At 46.2% G+C, this 12,501-nt stretch overlaps 1 protein-coding gene across 1 annotated transcript in view; it reads right to left on the bottom strand.

Annotated features, from left to right (window-relative positions):
* The window catches only part of EPHB1 (EPH receptor B1), a 414,960-nt gene that overhangs the window by 79,130 nt on the left and 323,329 nt on the right, over nucleotides 1–12,501 (bottom strand). The window contains exons 6-7 of the mRNA XM_012663531.1: nucleotides 9,751–9,875; nucleotides 2,276–2,438 (exon numbers count right to left, since the gene is read on the bottom strand). Coding sequence (XP_012518985.1) covers nucleotides 2,276–2,438; nucleotides 9,751–9,875 — 288 coding nt within the window. The remainder of the gene's footprint in view (nucleotides 1–2,275; nucleotides 2,439–9,750; nucleotides 9,876–12,501) is intronic.

Genomic DNA, 12,501 nt, shown 5'->3' with positions numbered 1-12,501 from the left:
AAAAAAAAAGCACTATGAAACATGAATGTATTAAAAAAAATTGTTCAGCTAAGACAGAGGTTAGCACACTGTAGCTAAGAGCAGCCCAAGACATTAGTGGGTCTGTCCCATGTGGAGGTCACCAGCCCAAAGTATGGCCATCGACCTTGGGCAGGATTTCACAGGGTCCCCCCGGCCCTAGTGACCCTGGCATTGATCAACCTTCAGACAGGCCTGCAGCCTCAGTGAACGTAATCACTACCAAGGGGTGAGCTTCAGTCATTAAGACAAATACTCCCAAATTTGGCCACTTACCAGAACTCACTTACATCCAGCCCCTCTTGGGTTTGCAAAACTTAACTGTCAAATGTAAAAGGAATAGCCTTCTTGGGAGAAATTTGTTACTTCTTGATTTGTCTAGCAGAATTGCCAAGAGACCAGTGCTAAGAGCATTTTGAGTTTGGGGCTTTTAATCCTGTGTACCTCCTGATGCCAAAGTGCCTATAAATCTAGACGGTAAATGAGGTGCAGAGAGGGGGACAGAGTCCTTAAGGGAAAAGAAGACGGTCTGTATCCTCTTCATACTAGCAGCATTATTAATCTGAATGAATTGGCTCACCTTTCTACCCCGTCTCAACATCCTCAAAATACAAGAGAAAACTGACCTAAAATAAACTCAAAACAGGTTGCAAACTCCAATCCTTCAGGGGCCAGACAGTTCACCCTAAAGCACCCAGGTTTGGATCTCTGGGAGACGGTGGGCACCACAGGAGGGCAGCTGCCTCTCAGCTCTAAGGCAGGGTCCTCACTCCAGAGTGCCCCCTACCCATGTTGGCTTCTCTTACAATTTTTCACAAGAAAATGAACATTCTTATTTGTACAAGAAACCATTTGATTTTTAAATGTTTCTAATTAACTTTAAAATTGTTTAAAAATATAATGTGAGGCCAGGCGCGGTGGCTTACTCCTGTAATCCTAGCACTCTGGGAGGCCGAGGCGGGCGGAGTGTTTGAGCTCAGGAGTTTGAGACCAGCCTGAGCAAGAGCGAGACCCCGTCTCTACCAAAAATAGAAAGAAATTAATTGGACAGCTAAAAATATATAGAAAAAATTAGCCGGGCATGGTGGCACATGCCTGTAGTCCCAGCTACTCGGGAGGCTGAGGCAGAAGGATTGCTTGAGCCCAGGAGTTTGAGGTTGCTGAGAGTTATGATGTGACGCCACGGCACTCTAGCCCGGGCAACAAAGTGAGACTCTGTCTTAAAAAAAAAAATATATATATATATATATATATAATGTGAGTCAATATAAAACCTCAAGCCCTATCGAACACCCAGTCTAAGAGTGTTGGCCTAAAATAAAATGCTATGTTAAGGTCAGACTGTTTTCTATATAATTTAACTTATGAAAGAAAAATGAAAAGCATTCAATTTGGAAAATTAGGAATAGACTGCCATTTGGAAAACTATCAGGAAATAGTTCCTAAGTGAATAATAAATACAGGCAGACAGGTAGGTAGGCAGATACATAAACTATGGCAAATGGCTAGCCAAGAGAGAGAGTGGTGGACACAGAAAGATACACCCACATGCAATGCTAAAGCTACAGGGAAGTCAGATTTTCAGAACTATTGAAGGGAATAGTCTCAGAGGACTGGTGGACATAGTTACAATGGAGAACTAATAAAGCCCAAAGATAGAAGTATTTTTGGTGACTGATGTTCTGGCCTTGAGGACAGCTTGGTTATTCTCTCTGGAGACACCTGAGCAGGACCTCCTGGGGGTCCCATGTGAAATCGCTTCAAATATTCTGAGATCTTGAGTGCATGAGACTGCCACACCCCAAGTTTGTCTCTCTGTTTCCCTCCTAGAGACTTAGGCTCGTGCAACTGGGCTGTGAGCTCAGCTTCTAGACCTCAAGCACAAAGGAGTGGAGTGTGCACAAGGGTGAAACCGCACAGGCATCTGGATCTGGACAAGAGGCAGGAGGGGGCACCAACCCTGTGAGACAAGCGTGGGTCTCATTGCTGTGCAAATGCAGGACCACACGTGGTGAGAGACCCTTCAAAAGCAAATCCAATCAGATGTTGGGAGAGAAACAGGCCAGACTTCAGGGAGATGCCCTGCCTGGTGAATACAGCAAGTTTCCATGGCCCTACCGGGAGGCAAACCCTTCTGAGGGAATTCCACTGGAATTCAGCTGGAGGTTGGCATTTGGGCTGTGAGTGCAGCATCTTCAGGGCTACTCCCCGCCTCCACCCCAAGGCCTGCCCTGTGCTCCTGTCCCTGACCCCTTACCATCCGTCAGAGTTTGGAAGCACATCTTGCCGCTGAACTTGCCATAGCCCGCCACGGTGCGCGCGCGCACCTGCACCACATACACCATGCCAGGCCGCAGCCCGTCAATCCGTGCCGTGTTGGTCTGGCTCCTGGCCATGGAGGAGTTGAACTCATTGTGTTCCTAAAACAGAGCAAGGGAAAAGGGTCACCAGCCCGCTTCTGAGGGCTGCACCCCCAGCCGCTCCACCCTGCGGTACTCAGGCCCCATCAGTTCTTGGTCCTACAGTTTTGCTAGAAGTTGTCACCAGCCCCAGGCCATCCCTCTGAAAGGGGACAAGAAGCCTGGACCACAGGGATACAGAGTCAGCTCTGGACTATGAGGAGGCTGCTCTCTGAAGGAAGAGCTCTGAGGAAATGGATGAGCTCCCAGGGCCTGGCAAGGGGGCTCGTATCATTTTCTAGCCCTCCACCCCCAGAGTTCAGTGGGGGGCGGAAGAACACAGCACATCCACCTTTGCAAAATCCTGTCAAGCCTCTGATCTCAGCAGAAGCAAACTGGGCATCGTCCATCCACTCCCTGCCTGTCTCTCTTTGTCTTGTCTCTGCTGAGCTGTCTGTTGGGTTTTCCCTCCCCACTCAAGATCTCCCTGGTCACTTCTGGCAATGGCTGTTCTAGATCACTCCTTAAGTTCCCTCAAGTGCTTAGGCAAAGGCTTTGTGTCCACTCTGCTGAAGAGGCTGAGGCCATTCTGGACTACCTCCCACACCTGCTTCTGCCTTCACCCTGGCCTATGTCTGGGTGCCCCTCTGGGTGCCCATCCCCCAGCTCCTCCCCCCCAGCCCCAGCGAGGGCATGCCCCTTCTCCCTGGCGAGCAGGCCCTGTGTCCTCATGCCCCACCTAGTGGGGTCAGCCCCACTCCAGTCTGTCATTCTCTACAGCACCTTGAGTGCTGACATCTACAGCCCCTGCCAGCTGCACATGTGGGTCCTCTGGTGTAAGCATGTTGGTGCTTGTCTTTCATCCTGACTTCTGCCTATCATGAGCTCCCTTAAAGGGTGGCTTCCTCTTTGTGCTGTTGATCTTATTTAACATATGATCTGCGCCTGGACCTTTGCAGCCTCCCGTCTTTCCTGATATTCCCATCCACCTTACCTCCACCAAGTGCCACAATTCTTTTCTTAAAAGGTCCCTAAAGCTATCATAATATAAAGACAAACTCCGAAATCTAAGTTCACAGGCATTTCCAATGAAATGATTTCAATCTCTCACATCCCCCTAAATCCAGGGATGACACCCTGGCCACCAGGCCTTTGCTTAGGCTGTTTTCCCAGTCTATAATGCCTCTCCAGGGCTCCTCTACTCCCTCCAGGCTGCTTTGGCCTCTGTGCCAAAGGGCCCCTCTCTAGGAAGGCCTCCCTCACTGCTGTGGCCCACCGAGTCTCTTCACTGCTGTCCTTCCAGCTTACACATCAGTCTTAGCATATTCATATACACCAGCCTGCTCTGTAATCATTTTCCTGAGAGTATATCTTTTTTTTGGCTGCAGGAACCTCAGTGAAAATTAAGAGCTTGGGTCACTGAGAGGGAGCTCCCCAGTACTCCTGCATATCTGGGGTACTGTGATGAGTTCTAGTCACAATGGTTCTAGAGGCATGGAAGCAAGTGAGGGGAAAGCTGCATGACAAGAGGTTTGCAAACCACATCCTTAGTCAAAAGACAGAAGAAACAGGGCGTTGAGTTAGGACAAATGACTGTGGTACAATGATAAGAAATTCCTTTAAAATATGTGAAAGTCTACTTTGCAAAGGCAAAGATGACCTCATGTGTATTCATTCACTCATTCCATTCGCTCATTCATTCATTGGGCCAGGCAGTTGCATCTATGACACACTACCATGTCTGGTGGCTACGCATGGGATTGTGGGTACAAAGGCACGGTCCTTCTCCTCTGGGGACAGAACATCTCGTGGGGTGGACTGGAAAAAGTAAGATGACTACAGTGTTGGCTGAGGGACTTGCCAGAGGGCAGCTCAGGGGATTGTGGGGCCACAGCCCAGACGTGGAAGGAAATCCAAAGGGGCCCAGGGGAAGGGTGACAGGAGCTGAGTATGAAAGATGAAAGAAATCAGCCATGTGGATGAGTGCAGAGAGTGAGAACAGAATTAAACATGCAAAATAAAGGCCCAGAGGGGTTTGGAGCCTGAAAGTAATTGGCATATCTGGAGTGTGGGTGGCATAGGGGTGGGGATGATTTGGAAGCAGTCGTAAGGGGCCACAGATTTGAGACCAGCTTGCTCTGATGGAAGGGATGTCCATTGGCCCCTGGGGGAGACTGCCTGGGGAACTGCCCACCCACCACTTGATCTCCTCCAACAGAAGGGCATCCTCCCCACCCGCAATAAGGGATTCAGCAGAAAGCAGGCTGTCCACTAGAGAAGGGACGTCATCTAGAACTTTGGTCATTACTATTTTGACACACTGAAGATCTGAGATCTGAAACTATGAAAATCACCTTATCATCTTGCAAATAGGATCAAGTCCCATTGCTACACAAATCCAGGCAGCTGGCTGAATTCTCTGGTTTTACTGGAATCTGATGGAATCATGCTGTGCTTGAAATATGTGAAGCAATGACTGGGTAGCTTTTACTGAAAAAAAAAAAGTGTTTTGATATATTGGTATTTAGATTGTGAGGACTACACATTACTCCATAATCACTTTATAGTCCGCACATTCTTGAAGAAGTTCAGTGATTAAAATGAGTATCAGTTCTTATTCCCCACAAAATCATAAATCAATTCCAGACAAGTGTGTGAGAGCCATAAGCAAGGTTGCTTATGACTGATTTTATAAGTGTGTGGGAGATAGAGGATGGAGGATGCAGCTGTGGAGGGCAGAGACCATGTCTCCCTTATTTCTCCATTCCCACCCCGACATGCAGCACAGTACTTGCACCGCCTGGGCGCTCAGCATGCTTCAGTCCAGTTATTCGAACCAATCGATTGAGCACAAGATATTGCCAAGGTCTGAAAGAGTTGCTATGAGAAAATGATCCTAAAATTTGAAAGGTAGAAATTCCCAAGGCCTAAACCAGCTCATGCTAGCCTAGACAGTTATTATGAAGAGCGAGTAACTGTCTAAACACTTAATCATTAAGACAGCTGAGAGCAGATGTAGATGCTCCTCCCATGGTTTGCCCACAAGTGCTGACACCGGGAGTGAAAAGTGCTACACGACAGTAAACAAGAGAGAATGATGAATGAAAGCGTATTAAAATGGGGAAGGAGATGGACATGGGAGAGGCTCTGGGAGTGCCATCAGCTCGATGGCATCTGAGCTCTCTATTAATGAGCTGGTGGAGGAAGCAAAAGCCTCATTGATTCTATTCACAGAGAAATTGAAAGTTGTCCCAAGCACAAACCAAGGATAATGTGGAGGAGGAGACCCACGGAGGCCTTCAGGGGTTGCAAAACTGCCCCCCAAGGCCAGCGACCTGTTATTATAAATAAAGTTCCATTAGAACCCAGCCACTCCCATCTCTTTACATATTGCCTATGGTTGCTTTCCTGCTACAAAGGCAGAGTTGAGTATAGTAGTTGGGATGAGACTGTATGGACCACAAGCCAAAATTATTTACTATCTGGTCCTTTACAAGAAAAGTGTGCTGACTCCTGGTTTAGATGAAGGGGCTGGCATATCCCTGAGGGAGAGGAGGTGGCACAGGATGGAGGAATGGTGGGGTTTGCTTCTTCGGGCTGAATCCATGTTATCTACTGGGCTGAATTCTGTTTGTGTTGACATCTTCTAAAGACCAGGATTCCACGACCAAGTGAAGTAGATAGGCAGATCATTTTTTTTTCAAATATTTGGACTTAATATGACGATACAATCTTTTATTTCAGAGGCCACACTAATTTTGAGATTCTTAGCATCAGTGGTGATTGCATCCACTCTCGTATCGAGCTCAGAAGTTTCCAACACTGAAATATAATACAAACATCTATAACTTGGGTTCTATGACTTCCTAGCTGTGACCTTGTGGTCATGGGTAAGTCCTTTAACCTTCCTATGACTTAGTTCTATCATCTATGAACTGGTTATATCTGTTTTCAAGCATGTTTCTTTTGTTCTTCTGAGGATCAGAGCTAATATATCTGTGTATATCTGGCACATAATACGTACTTCATATATGATGAGTTATTATCATTGCTTCAAAATGCCCTCATGAGCTAATATCGTTTTCTTTAGTCATAGGAGAAATGGTCAAGGCAAAGTAAAGGATTTTATTACAGTTAAGCCCGATACAAGTGGAGGAGAGTTCTACAGTAATATACCAAATGGTAACCAATGCTTTGGTAAAGAACTTTCTGTGTTCCTGTGGAAAGCATTCTATCCTCGGGAGTGGGGACAATAATATGCTTCACTGAGGTGTGGAAGCTGCTTCAGACAGTGGGCTGCTGTGTACATGTGTCTGTTAATTATTAATATAAATTACTAGGGGCAGGGAAGTAGTCTGAAATGGGAGAATAAGCTTCCTTCATAGCCTAAGTTGAGGTTAATTATAGTTTTTCAAGGGAGGAGGCGCAGGTGTAAAGCAAAGAAAGAGTGGGGAGCCTGGGCTAGTTTGGGAGGAAGGAGCCAAGGTCACAGGCCTGAGCCCCAGGGCTTCAGTCCTGGGCCCATCGTTAAGCCCTTGAGCCCTGCTCAGCTGCCCACAGAAGTCACAGAAGTGACTGCCCAGGCACAGCAGACAAGGAGGAGCAAGTGGTCTCCATACATCCTGCCCCTTCCCAGCACCACCCACGCTGCAGGGCGAAGGGCCCCGGGCTCGCTTCCTAACTGTGTGGTCTGGGCAAGTGTTTTCTTTTTCTTTTTTTTTAAACTTTTTTGTTTTCCTTTTTTAAAAACTTCTTTACCCACAGCAATGATACCAACATTTACCGCCATGGAGGGTGAGGGGGAAAGTAGATGTTTATAAAGCCCCTGGCACACAGTAGGTGCACACTAGGGATGATAAATTATCATTATTTTTCTGAGATGAGTTGCTATGTCAACAGGGCTACATGTCTGTGTGTGTAGGCAGGGACTGGGTAGACCCTTGCTAATGACACTGACGTCACACCATATCCTGACCACACGTGGTACTCTGTGGAACCGTTGGTCAACTTCAGTGACAAAACGAAACCATGTGGTCAATTGGCCCAAACATATTGGTCCAAAACATGTTACAAAGTCAACATTTACTTTATTAACAGACAAAAAATCTCTAGCAAGTAAGGGCCCCAAATCCAAAGTGGATTGGCTATAACGGGTGCTTATGAATCCAAATGGTTTACATTACCCCCAATTCACTGAATTATCTAAATCAACCGTTTACAAAATCTTGTATTCTCTAAGTAGAATAGAGCGCTGCTTAACCTCACCTTGCTTGCAAGTTCGGCTGTAATGGCTGAAGGGCAAACCTCCTCACAGACTAGACTGGCGATCCATCTGGACCTCCACTTTCAGGGAGGAAAATTGCTACCATTTACAAATGTGAAAGCTGTGACCTAGAGCAGTTAAGTAATTGGCCACAGCTGCATGGCTGGCTACCCATGGAGGGCACCGGAAGCTAGGGCTTCTGCTGCCCAGAGCAGTTGGGCCCCACTGTTGAACGTGGTCTCCCTGTTGCAGGGCTGCAGGTCTCTGTCCTTGATCCCCTTTTTATTTCCATTGACCTTTGAGGCAACCTCACCCAGGCTCAGGGCTTCCATACCATCTACATACTGACAATCCCTCATGGACATCTTCACCCTGGTCCCTTCTCCTGAACTCTGGATGTGCACATCTTGCTGCCTACCTCACAGCTCTACTTGGCCATAAACTTCTGTTCCTTCCCTCACCCAAAATATGCTCTAACCACAGTGATCCCCTTTTCAGTCAACTGTGGCTACATCCTTCTAGTCAGGTTCAGGCCAAAACCTTCCCACGTCTGAAATCCAACTTGTTAGAAATCCTCTTGGCTCTGCCTTTAGTTTATATATCCAGAAATCAACTGCATTTGAGCAGTCCTCTGCTTCCACCCTGGTTCAAGCCATCATCATCCTTATTGATGATTATAAAACTAGCAGGCCTATTTTCAATGGAGCAGCCCGAATAATCCTTTCAAAATGTAAGTCAGATCTTGTCCCTGCTATGCTCCTAAACCTGCTATGGCCCTGTTGCACTCAGCAGAAGTGCTCCAGTTCTTGAGGTCCAGCATGATGACCTCCTCTGGCAACCTCTCTTGTCTACTACCTCCCTATTGCTTGCAGCACTCCAGTCATGTTGGTTCCCTTCCTGCTCCTGGAGTCACCAGTCATGACCCTGCCTCGGGGGCTTTGCACAGGCCATTGACCCTTCCTCCCCCAGATAGCTGCTTTGCGAGAATCATACCTTCTTCAGGTCTTTACTCAGACCTTACCTTCTCCAAGAGGCCTATCTTTACCCTTCTGTTTAACTCTGAAAACTGCTCCTCTCACAAGACTTTCTCTCCTGATTATTTACTCTGCTGTTTTTTCCTTTTTCCTTTACACTGCTCATTTGCTAACATATTATATGATTTTCTTGTTTATTACCTTTATTGTTCATTGTCTGTCTTCCCCTGTTGGAAAGTAAGCCCCTTGAGGGCAGGAAATTTTGTCTGTTTCGTAACTAATATATCTTAGAATACTACCAGATAGTAGATACTCAATAAAAACTCATAGAACAACAACAAAAAAATGAATCTCGTGATTTTAAAAATAATGTGGTGGGTTACTATAGAAAGTACTGTTTTTTCCTGGGATTTTTGCAAATGCTGCAATCACCACGGTACGAGAGAGGCCCTACTTTCCTTGCAGACAAGCAGGACCGACTCCACAATACACCATTTCCCTTTTCTTGGCAGCACATGCCCTGCTATAGCCCCCAGCAGCAGCTGCTAAAGAGCAGTCAAGGAAAATAATACATAAATTTCTATTAATTTCTATCTCCTCCTTTAAAATTTTCATTTGCATGTTTTTAACCTCTACAAATATATTAGTATAATAATATGTGCACATAATTTATAAATTAAAAAAGCTTATACTGGAGGTACATAGTCAGAAACTTTGCAAACCACAGATCTACAAAACCATGAAATCCTCTGAAAGTTCAGGGACATGTGGCAGTTTTGTAGTATTTGCATTAGTATAGCAGGCACATGACTGGACAAATGGGACTGGTCCTGCTCATACCAGCCAGAACTATCCAGACAGCAGAGTGGTGCGTTGGAAGGTTGTCTCCTGAGTTGGTACAGAAAGTGCCTGGGCTTTGGAGGCTGTTGCTAGGACAGACCTGGGGACTCTCCCAGGGAGACTCTGGCCTCCATCACCAGAGTCCACCCTCCCGCAGGATTTCCTCTAGGCTGTATCCTTGTTCCCACAGCTAGCAACCACCCATGGAGCAGTGGCTGGCCCTGGATCTTGCAAGCTTCGGGCAGAGCTGGCTCACCTTCTCATAGTACCGGATCTCATAGTCCAGGATGATGCCATTGGGCTGCTCCGGCTGTGGCCATGACAAGGTGATGCTCCTCATGGTGGCACTGACCTGGTGCATGATGGGAACAGTGGAGGGGGCTGTGGAGAGAGGAAGAGACAGTGCAGCTGAGCAGACACTTGATTATAGGAGAAGTGCCACCTTTCAGAGATAAGCAGGGAGAGAAATGTCATTGGGTTTGAACTCTGTCCTTTTTTTCTCATCAGCTGAACTTGACCTGCAGAACTTCTTGTGGGTTTTGCAGAATGAATGGAGTTTGGATAACAGAGGAGATAAAAGTTGGTAATTTAGGAGAGGAGAGCATATATAGGCAGGGGCTGGAACGGATTTGGTATTTTCATGGGCAGGGAGGAGAAAGGCTTGGCCAAAACAAGAGATGGCTGGAGGAATCAGGGAAAAAGACAGAAGGAAAAGAGGAAAAATGGAATATGTTTGAGCAGAAGGTGTTGAAGGAACCTCGTCTTGCAGTAGTCAGATGAGCCATTGCAGAGAAGAGAACCTGGGGGTAAGAGATGATAGCGAGAGAGAACTGGTCAGTGCAGAATTACTGTGCAACAGAAAGAAGGAACATTCTAGCAAACATCTCTTTCTGGCACTGCATGTAGGATTTCACCCTACTTCAAAAGGAAAATAGGAGAAATCTCTCAAGAAGACATGAACACAGACCAACAACAGAAGTACTGTCAGAGTTTTCCAAATGAGGATGTTTGCAGTAAGGAGTTCACAAATACAAATGAGGAAATGATTGATACACAACCCAAACATTTGGAAACAGGATAATAATTCCAAAATGTGTAAAGTAGATTCAGAAATCTCTGTTTAGAAATAACGTTATTTACTTCCCAATTCGACATTTCTTACACAGTGTAAGTAAAGTGAAAACAGTCTGGAAATAATAAACGAGGGCTGTCTTTCTCGGGGCAGAGGTGGGTAATGGATGAGGCTTCAGTCTGCGCTCTGCTCAGGGGCTGTTCCGTTTAGTCCTGGCACTTCTGCAATGATGAAGGTCATTTCCTCACTTGAACTCCACTTTACAAGGCTTTCTCTGGGGACTCTGGCTGAGTGACATTTACTATCCTCAATTTAAGCTAACAGATTCCCCGCCCCCCAAGACCTGGAATTACAGAGCACTGCTACCAGGTCACAAGGGCAGGGGCTGCTGCCTTCTCCACCACTCCGTGGGCTCTCAGTGAGCACCTACTATGTGAGACCCTGGAAAGAAGAAGCAGAGCACTTGTCTGGAAGATGCTCCTAGTCCAGGGAAGCCATAAAGAGTGAGGAGTGTGAGAAGTGTTGTGATGAGCCCTTAGAACCAGAGTGTCCCCTGGGACTCTGAAGGTCGGTGTGCAATTCCCATTAGAGACCTAGTGGCGGCCATGAAAATGGGCCTCTCAGAGCTCCTACTCCTTGGAGAGTACTTGACTAGTGGCCTGGTTGCTGCCCTCTGAAATCCATCCCCACATTCATACAGAGGCCCCTCTCCCCACAGGCTGCTCCCAGCCAATGACCGAGAGTAGCAGGGATGCCACCCCTTCCTGCAAGATATGGGACTCTTTTGATGGGCAACTTTTGCTCAAAGACTCCCCATTAGCCTTGCCAACATCTCTTTATAACAGCACAGCAGTCTAAGACTCTTCGTTTCCTGTCCTCCTACCTTCCCTCTCTCCTTCTCAGGGTCAGAACTTCACTGTGATCCAATGGCTCTCCCAGCCTCTCCTGGCTCCCATCCCATTTTCTCAGTAGACCTCTTGCACATCTAATCCCATCTTGGTGTCTGCTCTGTGGAGGATCTGAATCAATGCAGTTCTGAATCCCTCTACAATTTCCCTGTCAAGTATTTGCTGCCAAGCTCGTGCTGTGCCCTAGGCAGGAAGACTCCCTGCCTCCAGGAACTGCTGTGCCATACTGGGATAGTTCTTACCAATTTCCATATCTTTCTATCCTTATCTGAAATTCGTCTTCTTCCCACTCGTCTCAGTTCTGCCAACTGAAGTAAGATAGGATGCTCCCTGTTCCACAGAATGGTTTGTCAAATATCTAAAGAAACTAGTTTGATCTTCCTTGAGTTATTCCTACTGAAAAGAATGGTCAGATACTACAAATATTTCTCCCATGACCAGGACATGCCACCCAAGGTGGCTCTTTTCCAAATGGGGATAGTGTTATCTAAATTCTCTTTAATCATGGGGCCTGGAGAAAGAACAAATTTCCTCTTCATTGTCTGAGCAGTAAGATTATAGTAAAGCTAATATCTACCATGATCTGTGTACTATACATCTATTCATATGACCACTAGCATTTGGATCAAAGACATGTCCCTGCTGTTCGATTCTGAAATCACAGCCAAATATAACCTTGAGGTTTCCCCATGGTATGTTCCTCATTTTTTTGTCTGCAGAGTTGGCTTTTGGTTTTGATTATGGGGATTTACATGTATCTCTTTACCTCTGAGGTATTACATTTGGCCTATTAATCTAGCAAGTCGAAATAATTTTGATCCTGATTCAGCTACCAAATCTATTTTCTCTTCCTCCCAACTTAGTATTGTATATGACCCAGGCTAATTAATTAATTAAACAAATATTTATCGAGCATCTGCCATGTGCCAGTCACTGTTGACAAAATTAAAATTTCTTGCCCTCATAGAGCTTACATTCTAGTGGAGGGAATCAGAGGTTAAATAAATCACAAGCTATGTTAACTGTT

Source organism: Propithecus coquereli, unplaced genomic scaffold (assembly GCF_000956105.1).
Source record: "Propithecus coquereli isolate 6110/MARCELLA unplaced genomic scaffold, Pcoq_1.0 Scaffold12, whole genome shotgun sequence".
Lineage (NCBI taxonomy): Eukaryota > Metazoa > Chordata > Mammalia > Primates > Indriidae > Propithecus > Propithecus coquereli.
This window is presented reverse-complemented; position numbering and strand designations above follow the sequence as displayed.